We start from the raw sequence: 21,643 nt of genomic DNA, 5'->3' as shown, positions 1-21,643 counted from the left end.
AGAGGTGGGCCTGTGCGAACTTCACGAGGTTCAACAAGGCCAAGTGCAAGGTCCTGCATCTGGGCCGGGGCAATCCCAAGCACAAACACAGGCTGGGTGGAGAAAGGATTGAGAGCAGCCCTGAGGAGAAGGACTTGGGGGTCTTAATTGATGAGAAGCTCGACATGAGCCAGCAGTGTGAGCTTGCAGCCCAGGAAACCAAACGTATTCCAGACTGCATCAAAAGAAGTGTGGCCAGCAGGGTGAGGGAGGGGATTGTCTCCCTCTACTGGGCTCTTGTGAGACCCCACCTGGAGTCCTGTGTTCAGCTCTGAGGCCCCCAGCACAAGAAGGACATGGGATGTATTAGAATGAGTCCAGAGGATGATCGAAGGGCTGGAGCACCTCTCCTATGAGGACAGGCTGAGGGAGTTGGGGTTGTTCAGCCTGGAGAAGAGAAGGCTCCATGGAAACCTTATAATGGCCTTCTTGTACCTAAAGAGGGCCTACAGGAAAGCTGGAGAATGACTCTTTGTCAGGGAGGGAAGTGATAGGAGAAGGAGTCATGGATTTAAATTTAAAAAGGGTAGATTTAGATTAGATATTACGAAATCATTTACTTTAAGGGTGGGTGGTGAGGCCCTGGCACAGGCTGCCCAGAGAAGCTGTGGATGCCCCATCCCTGGAGGTGTTCAAGGCCAGGCTGGGTGGGGCTTTGGGCAACCTGGTCTGGTGGGAGGTGTCCCTGCCCATGGCAGGGGGTGTGGAAATGGATCTTTAAAGTCCTTTGCAACCCAAACCATTCTGTGATTCTATGAAATTGTATTTGTGTAAGTTAACAATCCTTTACTTGAATTCTAAAGTGAGCAATCTGAGATGAATATCAAGGCCAGCAATACACATACACACATGTATATATTTACCTCTAAAATCACACCAAAAACTATTTGAAGATGAAGGCCTAATGCCACTGACCTTGTCAAGCAAGTCAAAAGGATTTAGTCTGAACTCCTCACCCGATTGCCTTACAGGTTTAGAGCCTAAATCCTTTCTAAGCTACTCCCAAGAGGCAAAATGTATGTCAACGATGACTGTGCATGTTTTAAAATTGTTGAAAATAATGGTATGTATAAACGTAATTTTTGGTACACTGCTCATCTGTTAAAACAGGCATTGTTTTAAACTGGTATTAAAGGATTGTTCTCCAAAAAAGCTTCCAATGGGGTTTTTCACATCCCACAGAAAATCAAACCTGCATCTTTAAAAGGTATCTTTAATAGAGAAAATAGCCCCTACAAACACAGTCACAATTATCTTCAGTTATAAGGAGAAATGCATGATGGTTAATTTGGAGAATGTATTTTGCTGCCAGACTAATGATAATCTTCCTCTGTTTTGTTTTGTTTTTGTTTTTGTTTTTTTCTCTTTAAATCTAATTTGCCTGAAGTACTGTACAACAGATAAATTTCTTACGCTGTAAATCTGGAGTAAAATCCAGAGAACTCCCAGAAGGGGACAGAGCAGGTCGGCAGCCTCTTTGTCTCTTCTCATTAGCAGGCAGACTTGCACAAGAGCATGGGACCACTTGGGTATCCCAGGACCAGGACAAGGAGGTGTCTAAATAAATGAGGTACTGGGAGCAGCTGTTTCTACACAGCACAATTCCTTTGGGTCTAGGAAACCCGTAAAGGAAAACCTATTGGTATGAGCAGTATTTAGTGCCATTCTGAGGCTCCGGACTCTCCCTTCTCACAGAGAGGTTATGCAGAGCAGCTGCTCGGAGGCTGATGTCAGGAGCAATCCTGATGGTTCAGTCATGGCAGCAAGAACTGAAACTGCACTTAGCAAGAGAAAGTTCTCTTTCTATTGCTAAGAAAAATGGGGAGCAACTTAATGTCTGGGCTCTGTTAGCCCACAGAGTCATGCCATTTCCAAGAGGTACCCTGATTTCAAATGTTTAAAAGATGCAAAATTAGAATTCTGCATCCTCTCAAGATTTAAGGAACCATAAAAGTTGATTTAAAACATCCCTGAAGAAATTCTGGTATGCTTCAGCATCCAGTGTTTATCAAGTAGCTATAAGCGCAGCCACAAGAAACAAAGAGATAATTAAGCCACCCCCCCCTTAAAAAATGCATTTTTCTCTAAATATGAACACAAGCAAATCTTTCCAACAGTGTCTGAACATTATACTCATTAATTAAATCTCAACTCTGACAGCTTGCAGATACGTTTTTATTTAATGGGACTTCTACGTGAATTCAACCTCTGAAAAGAAATCAAAGCCAGTTATGTTAAGTAATTATACAATCTGTTTCTCCAGAGAAATGTCTGGGCTCGACAGTTGGCACTGAACAGCAGATTAAATTTAGAACTGAAGGACCATGCAGTGAAGGTGAACTCGCAGCCTTTAGTTCTGTGTTGACTAAAAGCTGTACATGTTGTTAAACTGATGTGCTCTGTCCCTGAGACCAAGTTCACTACTTATTCGAAAGAAAGATGTTGAAAAAGGACTTCCATCCCTAGACGGTCTCTGTTTCTAATCCATGAGCAACACACTGATGTCACTGGCTGATCTAGAGTTATCCTTCTCAAGGTCACTTCCCTCGCCTCAACACAGTGCTTAAAAATTATTTTAATCTTTTTTTTTTTTTCTTTTTTTTTTTTTTAATTTGCCTTAGCTGTGTTGCTACAGCCATGGCAGTCTAATGCTAGAAAAAAAAGCCAAACATTGTAGAAAGAAATAGTGTCCCTTAAACTTTGTCCCATTTTAACTTCAAGTGCAAGTATTCAAACAGATCACTCAGGGTTATCAGACAGCAGTATTTCAACTCCCCCATGACTCCTCGAAGACAGAAACCTTGAGATTTACATCTTGCTAGTTTGACTTCCTTACTATATGCAATACAACTGCTTACCAAAATCAAACCTTTTGTAAAATGCATTATCACTGCTGCAATAATCAATCATCCAGACATCACAGAAATATCAACTGACCTTCATAAGATGTTGATTTATCCATTTTGTGAAGGTCTTCTTCTGTACTTTGTCCCGTTCATCTGGAAGTAAAAAGGAAAAAGAAAAGGGTTTTCAACAGCTCTACAAATGATGCTGAAGATTTTTTTATAACAGCTTTAAAAAATAGCATTCTAATAAGGTTTAAAAAGAGAATAGCTTGTAAAAGCTCTGAAATATCTAATTAAAATAATAGCATACAAATGTTTTTGGCGGGACAGCACAGAATGTTATTGAGCAGAAGTTCCAGGTGAGCACCTCCAAGGCTACAGCCCTGCTGTTGGAATAGGAGCACTATTAACAGAAATACAACTTCCTAAGAAAAGTTGACCATTCATAAAATGAACTAAAAAGATGAAAGCGCGCTTTTAAGAGCTACAAATACCACTTCCAACCTCTATAAATGATTCCAGCTTCTGTTAAATGATCACAGTATTTACCAATAGAAAATCCCTCCCTGTATGAAAGCTGGCTTTCTGGTCACTGTGCTTTTTGACTGGAACATCACCTTTGTTCCGACATGCTTTATAGTCAGAGAAAGCACCTTGTTTCTTTTAAACCTCTACAATATAAACAGCTCTGAGGCCCAGCTACTGCCGACAGCTTGCTCCGTGGTGTGGCAGCTAGCATCAGTGATTGCCCACAACATGCCAAGCAGAAGTAACAGGAGCAGTAGGGTAAGGAAGCATCCCACCACGGACGGGATGTATGCACACGTACTGTACACAGCCATGCTAAAGAGACAGTGATGATCCCCCAGCCCAAAAGCCTGGTGTGGTCATTAGGTGGTACAACTGCTACGGAGCCACCCGGTCCCAGAGCTCCCCAGAGCAGGAGCTGCTGTGCATTAGGACCGGGACCATCTGTGCAAGCCTAAAATAGCCAGATCCCTTAAGACCCCCTACAACAAAACTGCAGCTGTTTCATTGACTTGGGCTATTTGTAGCGCGGCTGAGGAGGAGCAAGAAGCTCAGGTAGCCAAACAAGACCCTTTTGTCAGCTGCAGCCATCACTAGAAGACTGAATCACATCCTGGATTTTACATTAAAATATTGTTTTCGTATTGGTCAAAGGTAACAGAAGTAAAATTGGTAGCTAAAAAATTATGGGAGGTGCACATCCATGGACATTCAAGTCACTGGTGTGGTATTGAAGCCTTTCCAAGTGGCCTGCGATCACACACTGGGCCATGAAGAGCATTGCTTGCTGCTCCTCACACTCGTGAGGAAGGAGTTCTCAGGAACTAACACAAAAACGAGGCAAGCAAAAGCCTGTGAAGCTTCCTACAAGCTTGTACACATCTTTCCATGTGAGATCCACAGATGATTTTTTGGGCCTTTTTTTTTTTTTTAATCCTTTTATAACACCTCTAATTCCTGCATTCACTGCGGTGATGAGTCCTGCAGTTAGTCTGTGCAATGCACTCATACATTTGGCTCTGTACAGAGTAGGAACTGTTCCCAAAACACCTTTTCCATACCACTCATGATCTCTAAGTTTCTGGCATATTCTGTTTCCCTCTTCACAGCTCCACACAGACCTAGACTAGTCAGTGACCCAAAAAGAGAATTAGGAGACCACCTAAGAGCAAATACACAGTGTGTGAGGGAAAAATCGGACAGAGTAAAAAACCTTTTTGCTATGTAGACATTTTCCTATAGCCTTTATCCAGGAAGGCAGCATTTCCAGCACCAGTAATTTCTCCGAGGAAGGTAGAAGCCCTGGCTTGGCAGATGTAGAGAGTGGAAAAACAGAGAAATTAAAGATCCAGAACTAATTTCCCTTAGAGCAGTGCCATTACGGGTAGCTGTTGTAAAAGGAACCCAACTTTTCTGAACTGCAGGTACCAGCCCACAAGCATACAACGTGCCTTTTTTCCTAAGGTAACCTTCAGCTGGTTTTGACTAACCACCACAAACGTTTACAGCTGGGAAAATGTTACTGGGACAACAGGAAAAAAAAAATAATCCCCCAAATTCCCTTCCATGTATCTTGTTAGAACATGTAGTGACTATTAATTTCAACCCTACCTTCAATTAAAATGCCAATAGAAGTAAAAAGTGATGCTTGCTCCCCATATTCCTTTTATATATGAATATCAATTACTCTTTTATACGCTTGTAGAGAAATTGTATAGCTCTGACATATACAAATGTGTAACAAGGAAGAAAACTGCCGCCTGTAATGCCGAGAAAAACGCCAGAATAAAAAACACTTGTGGTTTTTAATCAAAAAACAAACAGACAAGAAAACGCCAGTTAGGATGAAGGTGCAGTGCGACAGTATTTCATGTGCTTGACCTCCAGGTAGAGCACAGCGAAGCCAAGTGAAGGAACTAGCAGACAGGCAGCCTACTGCCAGAGTAAGGCACAGCTAAGAAGCAAAAGCCATTCAAAGCCTCTGGTGAGAAGTTTTCCCCACGGAGAGCCCTGCTAGCTAGCAGACGTAGCTCTAATGCCCTTCCACTGCAAAGCAAACCTGCTGCCGCGCCACTGACCCATGCAGCACATGAGCTCCACCAGCTTTGCGCTCCGGTCCTTTTCATCTTTAGCGAACGGTCGCATTCTTCCCTTCAAAACCTCACAGTTCCCTTCCAGGGAAAAGCAAGCCGAGCCCAGGGCTTCTCCTAGCTGTCAGAAAGTAGGAACTCCCCTTTTAAAAAAAAAAAAAAAAACACGAGCAAACAGCCCATCGGCTGTTACAGCACGGAAAAACGGCGAACCCTCTGGATTTAACTCGCTATAGGCATTAAATGAAGCATGTATGCTTGTTTGTTCTGAACTTTGGGTGCAGTAAGGCACATTTGAGTACAAACGTTGAGCTTTTCGAACCAGGAAGTCTGTTTTGCCTCTGTCAACAGCGAGTGGCAAGGCCAGCACGTCATCACGAAATGCGCGGCGGCGGTGCCGCCCCAGCCGAGGCAGGGTGCAGGTGAGGCGGCTGGAGAAAGACAGCACATCTCGGATCATCTGATCCATAGATCATAATACGAAGCCCTCAGTGGTTAAGTAATCAACTGGAGCTTTACCTGTTGACATGTCTGACATGTATCAGACATACAAATTAAGTCTCCTGTATTTTATATACCTCTGAAATTACCCAGACAAAACATCCACGGTCTTAGTAGGCTGACACCTACTTTACGGATCTATACCACAGCACAGGTCCAGGTTTGCACTTCTGTGGGTAAAAAGCAGTTGTCAGAACTAAGGCATCTCATTGCGTGTTCCCAGCCAACGCCCTTGGATATAACCCTTGGATATGACAACGCCCTTGGCTTAACCCTTAGGTAGCTCTGTGTGAAGCCAGGAGTCGACGATCCTCACCGTCCCCTCCAACTGGGGTTACGCTATGCCTGTGATCGATCCAGATGACAAATTCAGGGGCCAGATCCTTCCGACACTGATGCCCCCTTCACAAATCCTCCCTGTCTGCATGGACTGCTGCACCTGCGCATTACAGCAGCTTCTCAGGACAGTTTTCCTACTGGAATTACGCCAAAGTCAACACCTGACATTGACCACCCTTGCGATGCCTTCCTGGAGAGCAGCAGCCAAGCATTCCTCCGTGCCGAAATGCAACCCAAAACCATCTTTATCTCTCTAAATCCCCGGTTTTCTAGATGTGCTGCAAATTTCTGTACTTCTTTCCTCTTTCCAGTGGTGACAATATCAAAGTTGGGAGTTTCTCCACTACTGACAGACTTGAAAAACATTATCTCCTTTGCTTAGGCAGCTTTTTGCATTGATAAGTTAAGTTTGCTTCTCTGCTGACATTTTGTTTGCCTACATGAATGGCCAGATATGCAACAGGTTTGTCTACATTTATCCAGGCATTTACAAAAGCCCTGACATGAGTTATTTCTTACTTATGTATTAACACACTTTTTTTTTTTGCACATATTGCTTCTATTTGTAGGACTTACTTACATTAAAACTCAAGAAAAACTTTGTTGAAAGAACATTGAACATTACTAAGGTTGCAAAATGAAGTACTCAAAAGCAGAGTGAAAACTGGAATTAAAACTGGCTGTGAAACCTTAGTAAAACCCTCTTGGGAATATGCACTATAACATTTAATTAAATGACCACTTACTTTTCACTAGACTACCGTCTAGTACATAGAAGGGATGCTATACATTTAAGGAGCAGTTATTCAATAATGTATTTCACGTCACTGTTGCATACAGAGCACCAAACCTTTTCACTGTTCACTTTTCAAGCTGGGAAGACAAAATTCACTTTGTTACAGGCTTTCTTCTGGTATTCCTAAGTATACTGATTGAATGCATAGTACGGAATAATTTCTTGTCCAAAATTTCTAGGAAAGGAGGGGGATATTATTTCCATTTTGTAGAGAAAAGAAAAGAAAGAGATATAAAAGCTGAGTACTGAGACACTGAAAATATAATTTTTCAGAAGTCTGTTCAGAGGTTAGTTCTCCTCAAGTTCTGTTGCTCAGCACGTCCACAAACTAGACCCTGCTATCTCAAATATTGCACTCAGAGCACAATTAATGAATCACCTCTTGAGAAAACATCTGCTTTATGATACTCCCCCAGGATTAGAGAGCTACAGAAGACACAAATCCAGCTCTCCAGGCAGTGTTGAAATGCTGTACCTACGAGGCCTTCTTCTCTGCTCCTGCAAACTCAGTGTTACTTTCTCACATGCCTCCCAAGGCCTGTACCAATTAGTCATGCTCCCTCAGGAATTAAGAGCCAGAGGGCACCCAACAAACCTATCAGAGTCTGGAGCAGTCTCCAGAAGGTAAAAGTCTCAATTCAAGCATGTCGAGTTTGGATAGTTAGAAACAAAAGATTTTTTATAGGGAAGTGCTGAATAACCTTATGAACATGTAATCTACCAGCTTTCATATCATTTGTGGGTATTCTTAATTATAGCAGGTTTTTAAAGCACACACATCATCTGTAGGCTGTGTGTATCAACTTGGACTATCTGAAATAGTAACTCTGCAGAACCAGCCCCTGTTAGAAAACCTGGAATTATCTTTGATCCTGTACAGTATCCTGACCTAGATAAATTTAGGAATTAATGAATTAGAGCTACAATATATAATACAGTAAAGTGTATGGCTACGTACCTAATGCTATGAATTGTGTTATTGCATGAAATTTTCATCGAGATATGCAGCATATAAAATCCTACCATACTTTGACAATGATTTCCAATGATTAAAATATATACCCCTTCTGCTACAAAAAATACCAAGACTGAATTAGCATTCACTTCTTGAATAGCTAACAAACTGGCAGCTATGGTGAAGTCTTGCTAAATTGCTAACAAGTTTCTGAAGCAGTATTAGGGGTCTTGTACGGGGATCTCTGCATATCCAGCCTGAGACCAGAAGCACTGAGTGTGGAGGTGTCACAGTTTCAGGGCCTGTTGTAATGGGGGCGACATCTACTTATATGGAAAGGACTATTGGAAATCAGGGAACTCCCACATTATTTTGAACAGTTTCTGTCTTCGAAAAAACAGACCTCTGCAAAATACTTAACAATTTAGTCACTCAGAACTGGAGCGGTAATAAAAAATCAGTGTTTGTCCTGACAGAGTAGCTCCTCACCTAAAGGATCCCCAAGAAGTTCTTGGTATTTACCCAGGATTTGGGGAGGGGGTAGATATGACAGTTTGCTCAGAGTAATCAGCTCAGTTGGTGACCCAGCCTCCTATGAGTTGTTTGCTTCCTTCACAAAGTGTATTTCACTTCACATAGTGTTTCAATTTCTGTATTTCAAAAGGACTACTTCATGAATTTTAATACAGAACGGTGCTGTTCTAAAATCAGCTCATCCCGAAGTGCAGGAGATGTTTGTCAAGCCTTAGAAGTAACATTTCATATTTAATCACCTTGATATTTTTTTCTTTTTTAACAGCTCCCCGTTGGGTGTATAAAATCAGCACTTACAACACTCCTTGGTTACGTCTCTGCTGGTGTTCCCGTAGCAGGACAGCTTGGGGAGCAGCACTGGCTGTTTGCAGGAGTTTGCCTTGGCGACAGCATCACGTTACTGCTTTTTTTAGAAAGACTGAATGGAGGCCTTGTCAGCCAAATACAAAATACGAGGATAAATGCGGACGGACTGGTAAGGTACGGAGTTTAGATACTACAGAGGAAGCCAGAGAGTAAGGGCATGGAGCAAGGGAGAGACACAGTAAGCATGTGAGAAAAAGAAATTTCAAAACTACATTTCATGAGTCAAGGCAATGAAGCTTGGATAGGAGAGTTCAAGACAGACATAAGGATGGGGTTTCACTCTGTTGGAAGAACAGTCAAAACAAATCAAGTGGCTGTAGGTCAGACAAAGATTCTTACACAAAGGATATATCCTACAATTTAAGAAATACAAGCAGAACTGAATCTGCTAGACATTCATAAGGCACGAACTGCAGAAATGCATAGCCTACTTGAGACTCACTTCTTAAAAATGATGAAAATCTACAACCCTCTTTTAAAGGCTCATTTCATTCAGACAAAGTAACCTCATTTCTCTCTCCCACTTACTGCTCGCTGCCATCACTTCCTCCTCCGTGACAAGTTTACATTCCAACTCGCCTGGCTCGCAGATGCGAAGTTTCAGCTACTGAAGTGTCCCACACATGCACAAAGGTGCTTGAATAGTGCTGCCATTGCTTATAAACAAATGAAACTTTACAGAGGGAAGGACAAGGCACAAGGTGCTTCTGTCTCACTGTGTTACTTCCAGATGGCTAAAATCTGGAACCGACGTAATGGCACACAGAAAGTGAGGTTATGCAAAAAAATACCTATCAAATATCAAATATTTATGTTTAAACCCTAAGAGAAAAGCCTATGTTATGTGCTTTCCATTGCTGTTCTTCTCTAGCAGCCCCAAGCCACCTGAGGAAGGGAAAGGAACCACTGGCTCTTTCTCCTCCTTTTCCAAAGCATCCACTGCCAGCTGCTGCCAGCGAAGGGCGCAGGAGGATGAAATCCTGGGCTGCCCCAGTGGGACTCACCATCAACTGCTCCCCACACAGAGAGATGCACTTGGCAATTGTCATCATCTGACCTGGGGGGTTTTGTGCATTTTTTTCCCCTCCAGAAAATGTCTCCCACTCAGCTACCACCCACTCTGCCAAGGTGTGCACCCATGCAGCAGGATTCTTGCAAAAGTGGCTTCTCCTCCGCACCTTCCTGTCAGGCAAGGCAGTAACGAGGCTCGTTTTGTATGCCACGTCAGATCATCCATGCACGTAGTTATGGAAGTGATTCCAATTAACTTCTATCCTGAGGTTTTCATTGTTAATTTAAGTAGCAATAAAATACGAACCTCAACTTAGATCTTATCCTAAAGCTTCTGGTTGCTCCGATTACTGCGTTACGAATTTATGCATCTCTCCACTTCAGTTTCTTCTCCTTGGAAAATCAATCAATGTTCTTATACCATAAGGGCAAAGGTCACATATATAAATTGATCTGATTACAAGGATGGATCGGGATAAAAGTTTTGCCTGATTATTCTAAAACCTGATGCTCTACTTCATGCTCCGCTTCTACTAAACTGCACGGTCACTGCACTCAGGAGCTGAAGATGAGCTAGGAATTGTGTGTTGTTCCTGGAGTTACAGCCAAACAAAACCAAACCCTGACCTCACTGAAGCTAACAGTTAACCTTTCCTGAAATAAAAGCCCCCGTTGACTTCTACATGATTAGTGTTCAGCCTTCACAACATAAAAGCAATCATGTTTAGGATCTATGACATATTCTTCAAAATGAATATTTTTGTTCCTCTACCTTTCAAGAAAAACCATTATTTCAAATTAAATTTGTCAAATAAATTTTCTGGATATGCATTTAGCTATAAAAACGCATATGCTCTCTGAAAAGATGTTCTTTATGAAAAAATGAGGCATGTAATTTGCAGACACAAAGTGAACTCAATTTGCTGACAGACATAAATGCACCAAAGCCCAGGAAGTGCTCAAATACTATAAAAGTTGCAAGAAAAACCATATGAGAAAGCCTGCAGACTGAAAATAAACTGGAGAGCTTCAGTATTTGATTTTGCATTACACTCAGTCATCCCTTAAGAGGGATTCCCAATGAAGTTATGTTGATTGCAACAGCTGCAAATAGCATCCAAAGATACCAGCCTTTCATCTGCGCTCTGCTTAATGCATGTTTGCTCACTGAACTCCAGTGACCCACTTCAGCAGCTTCCCAGCCTTACAAGTGAAGCAATGAAACGTTAATACAGATTAATTGCTGGAGAGAAGACTAACACACATAGTACAGAAGTTCAAATGTTGGGGTTTGGAACAACGATACCAGTCCTTGGAACTCTGCAATTCTTCGTAACTCAGTACCAGTTCAAATGTACTTTATTAGTATGTCTGTTTATTAAAATTGACAGAACAAACCACAAAGTTGGAAATTAATACCTTGGATATAGCAATATATAGAATATATAATATATATATACTATATATAGCAATATACTGCCAATGAAATTAAAGGACTTGTAAAAAATGAAATAAAAAAGTCTTTAGTCACATGGAAGCTGTTGTAATTTGCTTTGTCATCGGCTCTTGTGTGGGCTCTGAAAGACACAGCCCTCTGTCTGGGAGGTAGGTTGCTCCCCTGCTATAAAATGAAATTTAACACTTGGACATTTACATCCCCACGGCCATCTGTTAATGATTAGATGGGCTTATCAGGACTCAAACAGAGAGTCAACAGCAAAACCGTAACTCCAGTTGCACCTTCCCCTCCAGCTGTACACACACGGGCTGTTCAGGTATTGTTTCTCCCACAAAAGACCCAATTCCATATGCAAACAAATAAGCATGGTCTGCCTGAATCCAGGCAAGACAAAGCTCCAGCACAGCTCCATGAAAGGAAGCAGGGCTGGAAGGGAGCCTGGGGAGCCCAGGCTGCTCAGGGCACACCTGCCTCCCGGCCACGTGTTGAACACACTTGGGGCACCCTTAAATGGGCTACTCTGGGTAACCACAGGCAAATGGCAATGCCTGGGAGCACCACTGCACACCCTGGGCCAAGGACACATTTGTCAGCTCAGGAAGATGTGCGCTGCTGTGGCTAAACTCTTACCAGCCTCCAAACTCCCAAATGCATCAGATTGTGCATGACAGCACGCGTTTCGACGTGTTTAACTGTGCTGTCAACGTTCATAATCCAGATTGATAGAGATTAAGAAATAGATTTGCTGAAACAGAAAGGCATAAGGCATAAAATATAACATTCTTCTCTGTTATCACTACAGTGCGATAGAAACTAAGACTTTTGGATGATTTTGGAGGGCTGAGTTTAATCCTCCTTGCAGATGGAGGAGCAATAGTCAAACTCCCACTGACTTGGCAGAGCTATCTGTGACCATCTCGACAAGCAAAATAAAAACCGCATGCAGACAAAAACGCACACACAAAATTCTTGAAACGATGGCTCATCATTTGGGCTTGTGATATCCTGTAATGCACAGTACCCCAACCCTACAAACTCAGGAGAATGTGAAATCACAACAGACCACATATGAACGCTTCGTGTCCTGAAAATATTCAAAAATTTGTTAATTGCACACCCATCTGGCTCAAAAAGAAACTGCACTCACAAAAATCTCAAATGAACCTGTTTTCTGCTGCTGCTTCCCATTTATCCTTGAAGCAGAATAAAGAATTCACCTGGTCTGCCCCTGATCCATGCAGGGATAACTGAATGCGTAAAGCTGTGCGGGTGTGCCTGTGTTCACCGTCCTACATGGAAAACGCTACGTTGAACCCCAACGAGTGGAATGCAAACTGCTTCTGATATGAACTACAGGTATGTAAATTAAGAATAATCACACCTGCATGGAAGAAATACTGTCCTTTGAGTGTGTGCAGCCATCAAAGTGAAGAGGAACCCCAAGGAATCACTTGGTAATTTTATGGTAGTCAGTAGCTAACTTGGGTCTCATCATTGACACCTGAAATAAACTCAAAAAAAATGTTATTCTGGTGTCTTCTAATCCCAGCAATGCCTGGTATAAAGGGGTCAGAATCACAAACAAAATCCAGGTCCCAGCACCTGAAAGTTTACAGCTGAAGTATAGAGCAAGAAATCAGCAATGGGTACGAACAGCCCACAGAAGAAATACAAGAAAGCAATGAAATAACAGCAGTAGCTTGTAAGCCTGGTCCATTCAAGGGGGGAAAAAAGCCAATAAAGCACACTGCTTTCTTATTCAGTAGCTAATTTGGTTCTTACTGTTCTCCTTTGTCTGCAATCCCCATGCACTCCTACTTACATTATATAAATTCTCATCCAACTACACACCACACACGCTGTCAAGCCTTGCGTCAGCAATGAATTCAGAATATCTTCTCTACTATTCCAAGTAGTATTTCTCTTTTTATTCAATTTCCAGCTTAAAAACCAGAAAACATGTGGAGGAGAAAACTAAACTAGCAGTTGACCCACATAACCAAGATCCTCTTGAAACTTAAACGTTAGTGTATTTACCCATTGCAAACACTTGCTTTGCGCAGCCCTCTCCCCCAAGCCCTGTAGTGAGACAGATGCTGAATTTTAATTCAAAGAGCACAGCAAAGCAGAACTCTGCGGATGGCAGTGAGCATCGCTGAAAAATTGACAAAAATACCATTTTCCAATTTGCTTCAGTTTTGGGTATTACTTGATTCCTGACTTTTATAGGAAAAAAAAAAAAAAACATGTCAAAACACCACATCCAGCTGTCAGGACACACAAAAGCTGTACACAGCCCAAAGAACATCTCAGTAGATGTCACGCTGCCCTGCAAGCCGGATCATAGCACTTCTGGGCTTCTGGCTCTATCACTTTTTTATATCACCACCTCAACAGGAATTTAAATTCATTTAAAAGAGGAATGTTTTATGTATTTATTTTAGTGAGATATCAGGAAGCGTTGATACAAATTAAAATCTGTTTTCTAGGTTGCCAGTTCATGTTTTAAAATGCCAAACTGAGTTTTAACTGAAATCCAATATTGGAAAGGTCTGACGACTGCCCATTTCACTGATGGTAAATAATAAGCAGCATTGCACTAAGAAAATCGCTACCACCTTCCTCAGCCCTCCACAAGCCGGTGGAGATGTGCGCCAGCTCTGGTTTGCCTTTCACTCCAGCACACATCACATCCTGCTCTGCTCACTGTGCTCTCCCTTGGAGAAAGAAACAGAGGAAACAGTCCAAAAGATCCACAGAAAGGTCTCGAGAGAAGACATTTATGGAGGGAGAAGAGCAATGTTTGCATGTGACACAACAGAGCCCGTAAGCATCACGATTTGCATTTCCTCGGGACAAGCTAAGGCCACAAAACTGACTGCAGTGTACGCAGCGCACATCAACACACTCACAAGCAGAGTATGATGGTCACACACAACAATACACATAAAAAGGAGATTAATTCTGTCTGCACACTGCGTCAAGATAACCAGAACAAGAATCAGATTCGCCTGACACTAAAAAAAACAATCTCATCTGCTGATGTTTACAGCACAGACATCTACGACGCTGCCCCTGCCTTCATCGGCACACTCACCCCTTGTTCTCCCTCTGCTCTCCCGAACAATAACAGATTCTGCTCCACAACAAAGAAACATAAAAAGAAATACTTGGATGCTTTCTGTGGCACAGGAAGGCGAAGGACATGGGCACTCTGAAACTCCTATCAGCCTCCTGTTCCAGCCAATTTCAGCTGAAGACTTGGCTTGAAAGATACATTTATTTTTTTAAATATGCCTACGAGGATTTGGAAATTTCCTCGACCTTTTTTCTTGACTGCTACGCAAAACCAAAATAAACTCTAAGATGAACCAGTTCAATTGTATTTGGTATTTCACCAGGAGTACTTATACTCTTAATCCACTTCACAGAGACTTATTAGCAAAGCCATTTTTACAATAAGAACACATCTCTGCCTTTAATGTTCACAAAGAGGTATAAAAGCTTTGTATGAGGTTTTGTAGAAACATAAAACTCCTGGTCTTTAAGAAACACTCACTCTACCTGTGCTAATAAAAGAAGTAAACCACCCAACTTCTTTCTGTGGCTATGCTGGTGCTATGATATGTTAAATTTAAGAGCTGTGATCTCATGATGCAGAGGAAGGCATAACAGTGCTAATTTAATCACGTTTAAAATTATCCCAAAATAATTGTCACACTTTCTGAAAGTGAATTTCCACACCTAAACAATCAATTAAAGTGGCATATTTTCTTCCACAATCTGTTTCCTTCCCATACCCACAGCTGCACGTATAAAGCAAATACAGCACCATTTGAATCATCCACGATAATGATAGAAAAATGATCTATCAGGTCCTGCAGTAGTCCTAAAAAGCTTATTGAACAGGGGGTCAGAGGTGGCTGGGGGTGATGTGGGTAAGGGCAGAAATGCCCCCTCCTGTCTGATCCCACTGCACAGCCAGATCCAGCCTATATGGGATTTTACTTTGTGGTGTGGGTACCCAGGTAGGACTGGAGGATCTGGGGCTCTGCTCTCCTGATCCCCTGGAGTTTGGGACTGCTAAACCCACCCCAGCACATGTCCTCTACCCTTCCTCATGGGTCCGTGGACCTCCAACGGCTTCATATGCACAGCAAGTATGCCAAGTACATGAGAGAAGGGGCACCTTGGAAGGAGATTTTAAGGTCACTTCTGCAAAGGCATTGCCATGTACAATGAGCAGCTGAAAAACAGGCAAAGGCGGTTTAGAAAATGGCACTGTTAGAAAAAAAAAAAAAAAAAACAAGGTTTAAGGAATGAAAACTGATAGGGCAGAGAGGGCTGTGTGTGGTAGTGAAGACAAAGACAACAGGCTTGTACATATTACAGCTGGGTGAGGAGGATTGCAGTACAGCAACATAGAAAGATGATCATTTTAGTGAAAACGCATGTTGAAATGACGGGTTAAGCGTGGCATCTGGAACAGCAGAAGGATGGATCCTACAGCAGTCAGTGCAATACTCAGACCCCCGGAGGACAGCTTACACTGTAGGGACAGAAAAAAAAAAAAAGTGTTTCAAAGAAAGAGAAAAAACGGGAGGAAAAGGAGTGCAGTCAATTGCCTGAAAGTAGTCACAGAGGTCAAACAAGGTGAGGAAGGATTTAAAAAAGGAAAGTGGATACAAAGCCAAAACATTCCCTGGCATTAAACAAAACAGTCACACATACAGTCACTGCTGAATGCTGGATTTTCTGCAGGTGTTATTTAAATATAATATTGGGAAGTTTTAATTTTTTTAAACAAAAAAGCTAATGAGTAGGAGCACGCTGTGCAGTTGTTCTAATTTTCTTCCATTTAAAGATGGAAGGATTGCCACCTTTATGTGTTATAGTCACACCAGGCATATAAGCAGAAAGCCGAAGCCTGGCATGTTCCAGTTGCAGCCGAAAGGTTTGTAATGACGAAGTTTTGCTTCACTAAAGCTCTTGGAATTGAACGATTTCTACTGCCAGTAAGGCAGCCAAAGCCGCCTGTCCCAAGAACAAGCAATCCAAGGATTACCGCTGAGAGCACAGCTGGGTGCTGGTGAATGTGAGAGGTGTCACCACCACCGACGCTTCTGTCCTGGCACTTTGCAACTTCCCTCCAGGAAAAACTCTGGATCAGTAATACCATTCACTGCTAACCCTGGTGTAAGGCACAGACAACCCAGTACTATCACAACAACAAAAAAAAAAAAAAAAAAAGGAAAAAGGAAAAAGGAAAAGAGGGAGAAAGATGTCATGACTGTTAGTAGAAGCTGATAATCTGTAAGTCATTTCAAATGCTATTTTACCTTCATGAATTGTGTAATGCCTATATCCAATAGTTACCTCAGATTTAATACAAATTATTCAACAACAGTTTACCTTAAGGCAGTGCATTTATTCCTGAAATACATGCTGACACTCCATAAATGAAACTGTCGGAGCTCCCCCCCACCATAACCAGCTACCGCAGAACTCAGGTGTGTCAGCGCTCTGAAGGTGTGAATCCAGCACCTACACCTCCTCTGCCTGTGCTGCATTTTACTAGGCCTGTCGACATCATTTTCACAAATACCTCCCTTCAGCTATTTTATTTACCTTTTTTTTTTTTTCTATCATTTTGCAACTTTGAGCTGCACCACGAACAGGAGCATTTTCACACGTCCAGAAATAAAGCCAGTGGCATCTCCCAGCAACCGTGCAAAAATGTCATCTCTGTTACAAAGTTTGTTGGGGAAAAAAAAAAATAAAACAGCACATGTAGAAATCTTAGCCCACCTGTTAGCAACAACACTCAGCTTGACTACTGGGAGGTCACAATTTTCTTCTTTCTTTAAGTAATTCTTAAAAAGCAAGGAGGAAGTTGTCAAAATGGTAGTCATGTTGCTGATGCAACTAAAGAAGAAACATGGGGAGCTCGGGAACCTGAGGCAACCTACTTAACAGAAGAACTATCAATAAAAGACATAAAACACATTTTAAAATAATGGTATTATATGAATAATAACTGCAGGGCTCTCCTGGTTTTCTGAAAGATTCAGAGTTTCAACCAAAGAGCAGAAATGAAAAAGTATTAGCAAAAGGTGCAACTGTATACTTGAGATATCCTTTTACACGTGGCCGTGATCTTCCTGCCAGCTTAGTCTGTGTCCTCATATGTGACCATGCAAGCCTGCAAAAATGAAGTGCCAGGCTGACATTTTGCACTTTGAAATTTAATAAGGGAATTCTGGATCTCATTGGAGGTACTGTACCTTACAGCAATAAATGAATACATCTAAAATCATCTTCAAAGTTATATTAGTTTAATATTATACTAATATTAAATTAATTATATTATTATATTAAAATTATCCTCACCTCCAGTAGGCAAAGAAAAATAAAATAATTAAAAAAAATAAAACAAATACAAAAGCCACGATTTTTCCCCCCTAAGACTATTCCTTAACACCTCTGCTAAAATTTTCCATTGTAAAAATGGAAGCAATAGGACCACGATTCATCTCGCTTAACCGTAGATGTCTACAGTGTGGCTGTGTCCAACCGAGCAACTCACAACTAGATTTCTTTATAAGCAATGGAGGAAAAAGGAGCCTTTTCAGGACCTTCTCCCCAGTATGTGTACAGATACTGCATTTTTCAGCTGTGAAGAAGCTTCAGACATCTGAAATGCTTGTGCACATAGGCTGGGCATCCATTAAGCCAGAGCTGGAAGGAGCTTCCAGCATCCTTCCAATCTGGAGACCTGAAAGTGCATAAAAGGTCTGTCAATCTTGTCATACCTTTTTTCTGACAAATTCTGTTACAAATATTACTGACATACCACCTAACACCAGCTTGCTTCCCAAAAAGCACTGTACAAAAACAAAACAAAACTAGCACACTTGTGTAGTTCCTCTTTTCTGGAGGTGACTGCATTCATTTATGAGCTCCACCTCCTCTTGCTCTGAAATAATTAAGCCTTTTGAGCCTTTCATCCCCAGAGGCTTCAAAGGATTTCTGTAGCCCATTTTCCAGCTACAGTCTTATTCCCATGTTTTAAAAGCCATCCTCTATATTCTCAACTCAGCAGAACATAAATTATTCACCAAAACCTTGACGGCCGATTTCTGCTCTCATAGAGCTAAAAATGCACATACGCTGACTTCAGCGGTAGCTGAAGATTTTCTTTACCCCCCCCCCAATTCCAATTTCTGTTATATTTATCTCATGGGAGGAGGATGGAACAAAGAAGAGGGGAGAGCACTGACAATTAGCATTTTCTCTTGGAGCTCTGAAATATATGAAGCTGTACTTGAAGCTCACAGATAAAAATAACCTTGCAGGTAGAGAAAAATGGTGAAAAACTTGACTAAAACTGTAGTATTTCAGGAAATGCTATGTATTGGCAAGAACATGAGATGAGAAGAGAGGCTAACCGGTAACTTGGTAACAAAAATCACCAGAAAATTAGTCACTATGACGATGCGATTTCCTATATGCCTGTCTCTCTCTCCATCTTTAAATATTGGTAATCAATAGGACGTTTGTGCTGTAAGGGAACATGAAATCCAACCTCAAGAAGCCCACGTCCTCCGAGCCAGGGCGAGCCAGCGCCGCAGACAGGGTGACAGCAGCAGGGCCGGCCGGACTGACGGACGTGCCACCTGTCTGCTGCAGACCGAGGGATTGATTACTGCCCCTGGGGCTGCCAGGCCAAAACTTGCATCTCCGTCCAAGTTCGGATATATTTTTAGTCTTTGCAAATATTACTGAACTATATATGGATTTTGTTCTGATAGCTTTTATAATAACACTTTATTATATGCCATGTAGCCTACAGAGAGGCTTAAAATCCTAAGAACTGGGATTTTACGCTGACTAAAAAGCATCAGCACGTGTCACGGGCCTGGGCAGAACTACCACTACAGGGGCACAGGGCAGCTGTTGGGCCGTGACCTGAAGAGCTGGCGTACCTGGACACATGAGCCCAGGCAGGTCAGTAGCTCACAGACAGAATGAAGACCATGAAGCAGGGAAGTTGTGGGAGCTCAGTATTTTGGGTGCTGGCCGAGGCTGTTTGGCTGAACCGATTGCGTGAAAGCAGAGGACAGAAACGAACAAGGGGCTCCCAGAAGAAGGAGCTGAGAACCTGCCGCAAGAAACAATAAGAAACTGAACCAAACATCCACCAACAGTGCACATTCACCTTTTCATTTCAGCTGTTGTCATGCACTGTTATTCCAACACCTAGGAAGGAAATGTGGTCCTACGACAGCAGGATGGAAAAGCCACCCACAGAGGAAGGGCCAGGTCTGCCCCCGAAATGAAGCACGAACTTCTGTGACAGTGAAGAGCAAGAGGCCTGGGTTGGGTTAGGCCTGTTGTAGCTCCCTTCATTATTTCCTCACAGTATTGAGGGACAAATCAAAGTCTTGTCCAGCACATGGTGTATAAGGAACACTACAGCCCCATGGTCTGACGGGCTAAATTGTCTGTTTTGCAGCTCGCAGACATGGCCAGGGACAACCCAGCCGTGGGAGTAAGGGAGGTCGGGTGGTGGCACCCAGCCACACGTCCACCACCGAGCCCCATGCCCCCCAGCTGAGCTGTCACGTTGCCCAAACCACCTCACAAAATACGAGCTCCGGTGTCACCTAAGGGAATGCCTGCTAAAAGGAGGAAATATTTTTTTTTTAATAAACTAAGGGCCCAAAGCTTGGCTTGTAAGCCTCAAATAGTTACAGTCTGAGATAAAAGGATCAAATGAATTACTGCCTGAAATGACTGTAACGAAATAAGATACAGTCTGCCCAGTCACAAGACGCTGACAAGCTGTGAACTACTCAATTTTACAGTATTGCAGAAGCAGTGAGACTACAACTTTGGGGGAGCATGAAAGAACACATTTATTTTCAGCTGAGTGGGATTTTGTTAACAACTGACTTGTCTAACAAATCAGATTTGTCCTGCACTCACTGCAGCAAATTCACCCTCATAAAATCCATGTTCTTTCTTGCAAGGTAAAAGCTATACTAAAAACAATAGCCCTGATTCATATCCGCTAGGAAATCAGCAAGATGTTCTGCTAATGAAAACTAAGACGGTATGAATGAACCTCAACTTTGACAAAGACGCTCCATCAGCCACACACAGACATGATCCAGCAAAGCCCAAACACACAGATCTGCAACTGGCCTGGTGCCAGAATAAGACTATACTGCTTCTTCCACATAGATTACCACAAGTAATATCAATTTCTATGAGCCTCATGGAGAAATACTAGATCCTCAGTTCCACGGACCATAAACCTTGTAAAACAAGGAGTAATTGGGGTAAGAGCTGCAGCAGTGGTCCATGACTGACAAGTCGGTGAGCAGGACAGGATTTTTCAAGCAAAAGTCTAGGGCACTTGTGCTAGAAGAGATTTTTGAAACTCTGCACTTTATGACTAGAGGAGTAAAGACTTCTAGATATTAACAACTGACAGGAAAAGAATAAAACTGAAGAAAAGGCAGGCCTGGCACCGTTACTCTGCAGAGGCCGATGTTTTATAGGCTAATGGCTTAGTGAGGTGGTTATACCATCACAAAAATACAGTATTTATTAACATAAGGAAGTTTAAAGGCGGGATCAGAGCCCAATCTCCCAGGCGTATCAGCAGTTCAGTCTGCCCAGTGAACATCCAGGGCAAGTCAGCAGGACACTGGCTGTGTTTAAAAGCAGGATTTTGTCAAGTTGCAAGGATTTTTTTTTTTCGTTTATTCACACAGCCCATAGCAGGGATGCACAGACACCGTAGGTGTGATGGATTTTGCCTCCCCAAATCCCACCCAGAACAGCTGCACAAAGCCAACTGACTACTAAAGGGCAAGAATGTCACCCGACATCAGCAGCTCCGATTACAACACGATAACAGTGATTGTTAAAATATTCAATTTTAGGCAGCTTGCTGGGTTATACATGTAGATATACCACCTAGATTTCCAGGGTGATGGTAAATAAATTAAAAAAAAATTTAACTGTAGGAAATAATAATAACAACTTAAAAAAAAATAAGAATGTAGGAGAAGAATACATTCACATTTGCAATGTTAAAAATAACACAGCTGAGTCATGGTTACCAACAGCAAACAGGAGCTCATGCCCCGTTGTTCTGTACAAGGTGGC

General features: G+C 42.2%; 1 protein-coding gene across 38 annotated transcripts in view; it reads right to left on the bottom strand.

Moving 5' to 3' along the window:
• DST (dystonin) overlaps positions 1-21,643 on the bottom strand; it is a 300,235-nt gene that overhangs the window by 205,591 nt on the left and 73,001 nt on the right. For 37 of the 38 annotated variants that reach the window (XM_084516227.1, XM_084516265.1, XM_084516238.1 and 34 more), the window contains one exon: positions 2,977-3,038. In XM_084516227.1, the coding sequence (XP_084372353.1) occupies positions 2,977-3,038 (62 nt within the window). Of the gene's footprint in view, positions 1-2,976; positions 3,039-5,491; positions 5,789-21,643 lie in introns of those variants that run through there. The other variant, XM_084516239.1, reaches the window with a different exon arrangement.

This window comes from Aythya ferina (genome assembly GCF_964211825.1).
Source record: "Aythya ferina genome assembly, chromosome: 3".
In the NCBI taxonomy this organism is placed as follows: domain Eukaryota; kingdom Metazoa; phylum Chordata; class Aves; order Anseriformes; family Anatidae; genus Aythya; species Aythya ferina.
The sequence above is the reverse complement of the archived record's forward strand: the minus strand, read 5'-3'. Positions and strand labels throughout refer to the sequence as shown.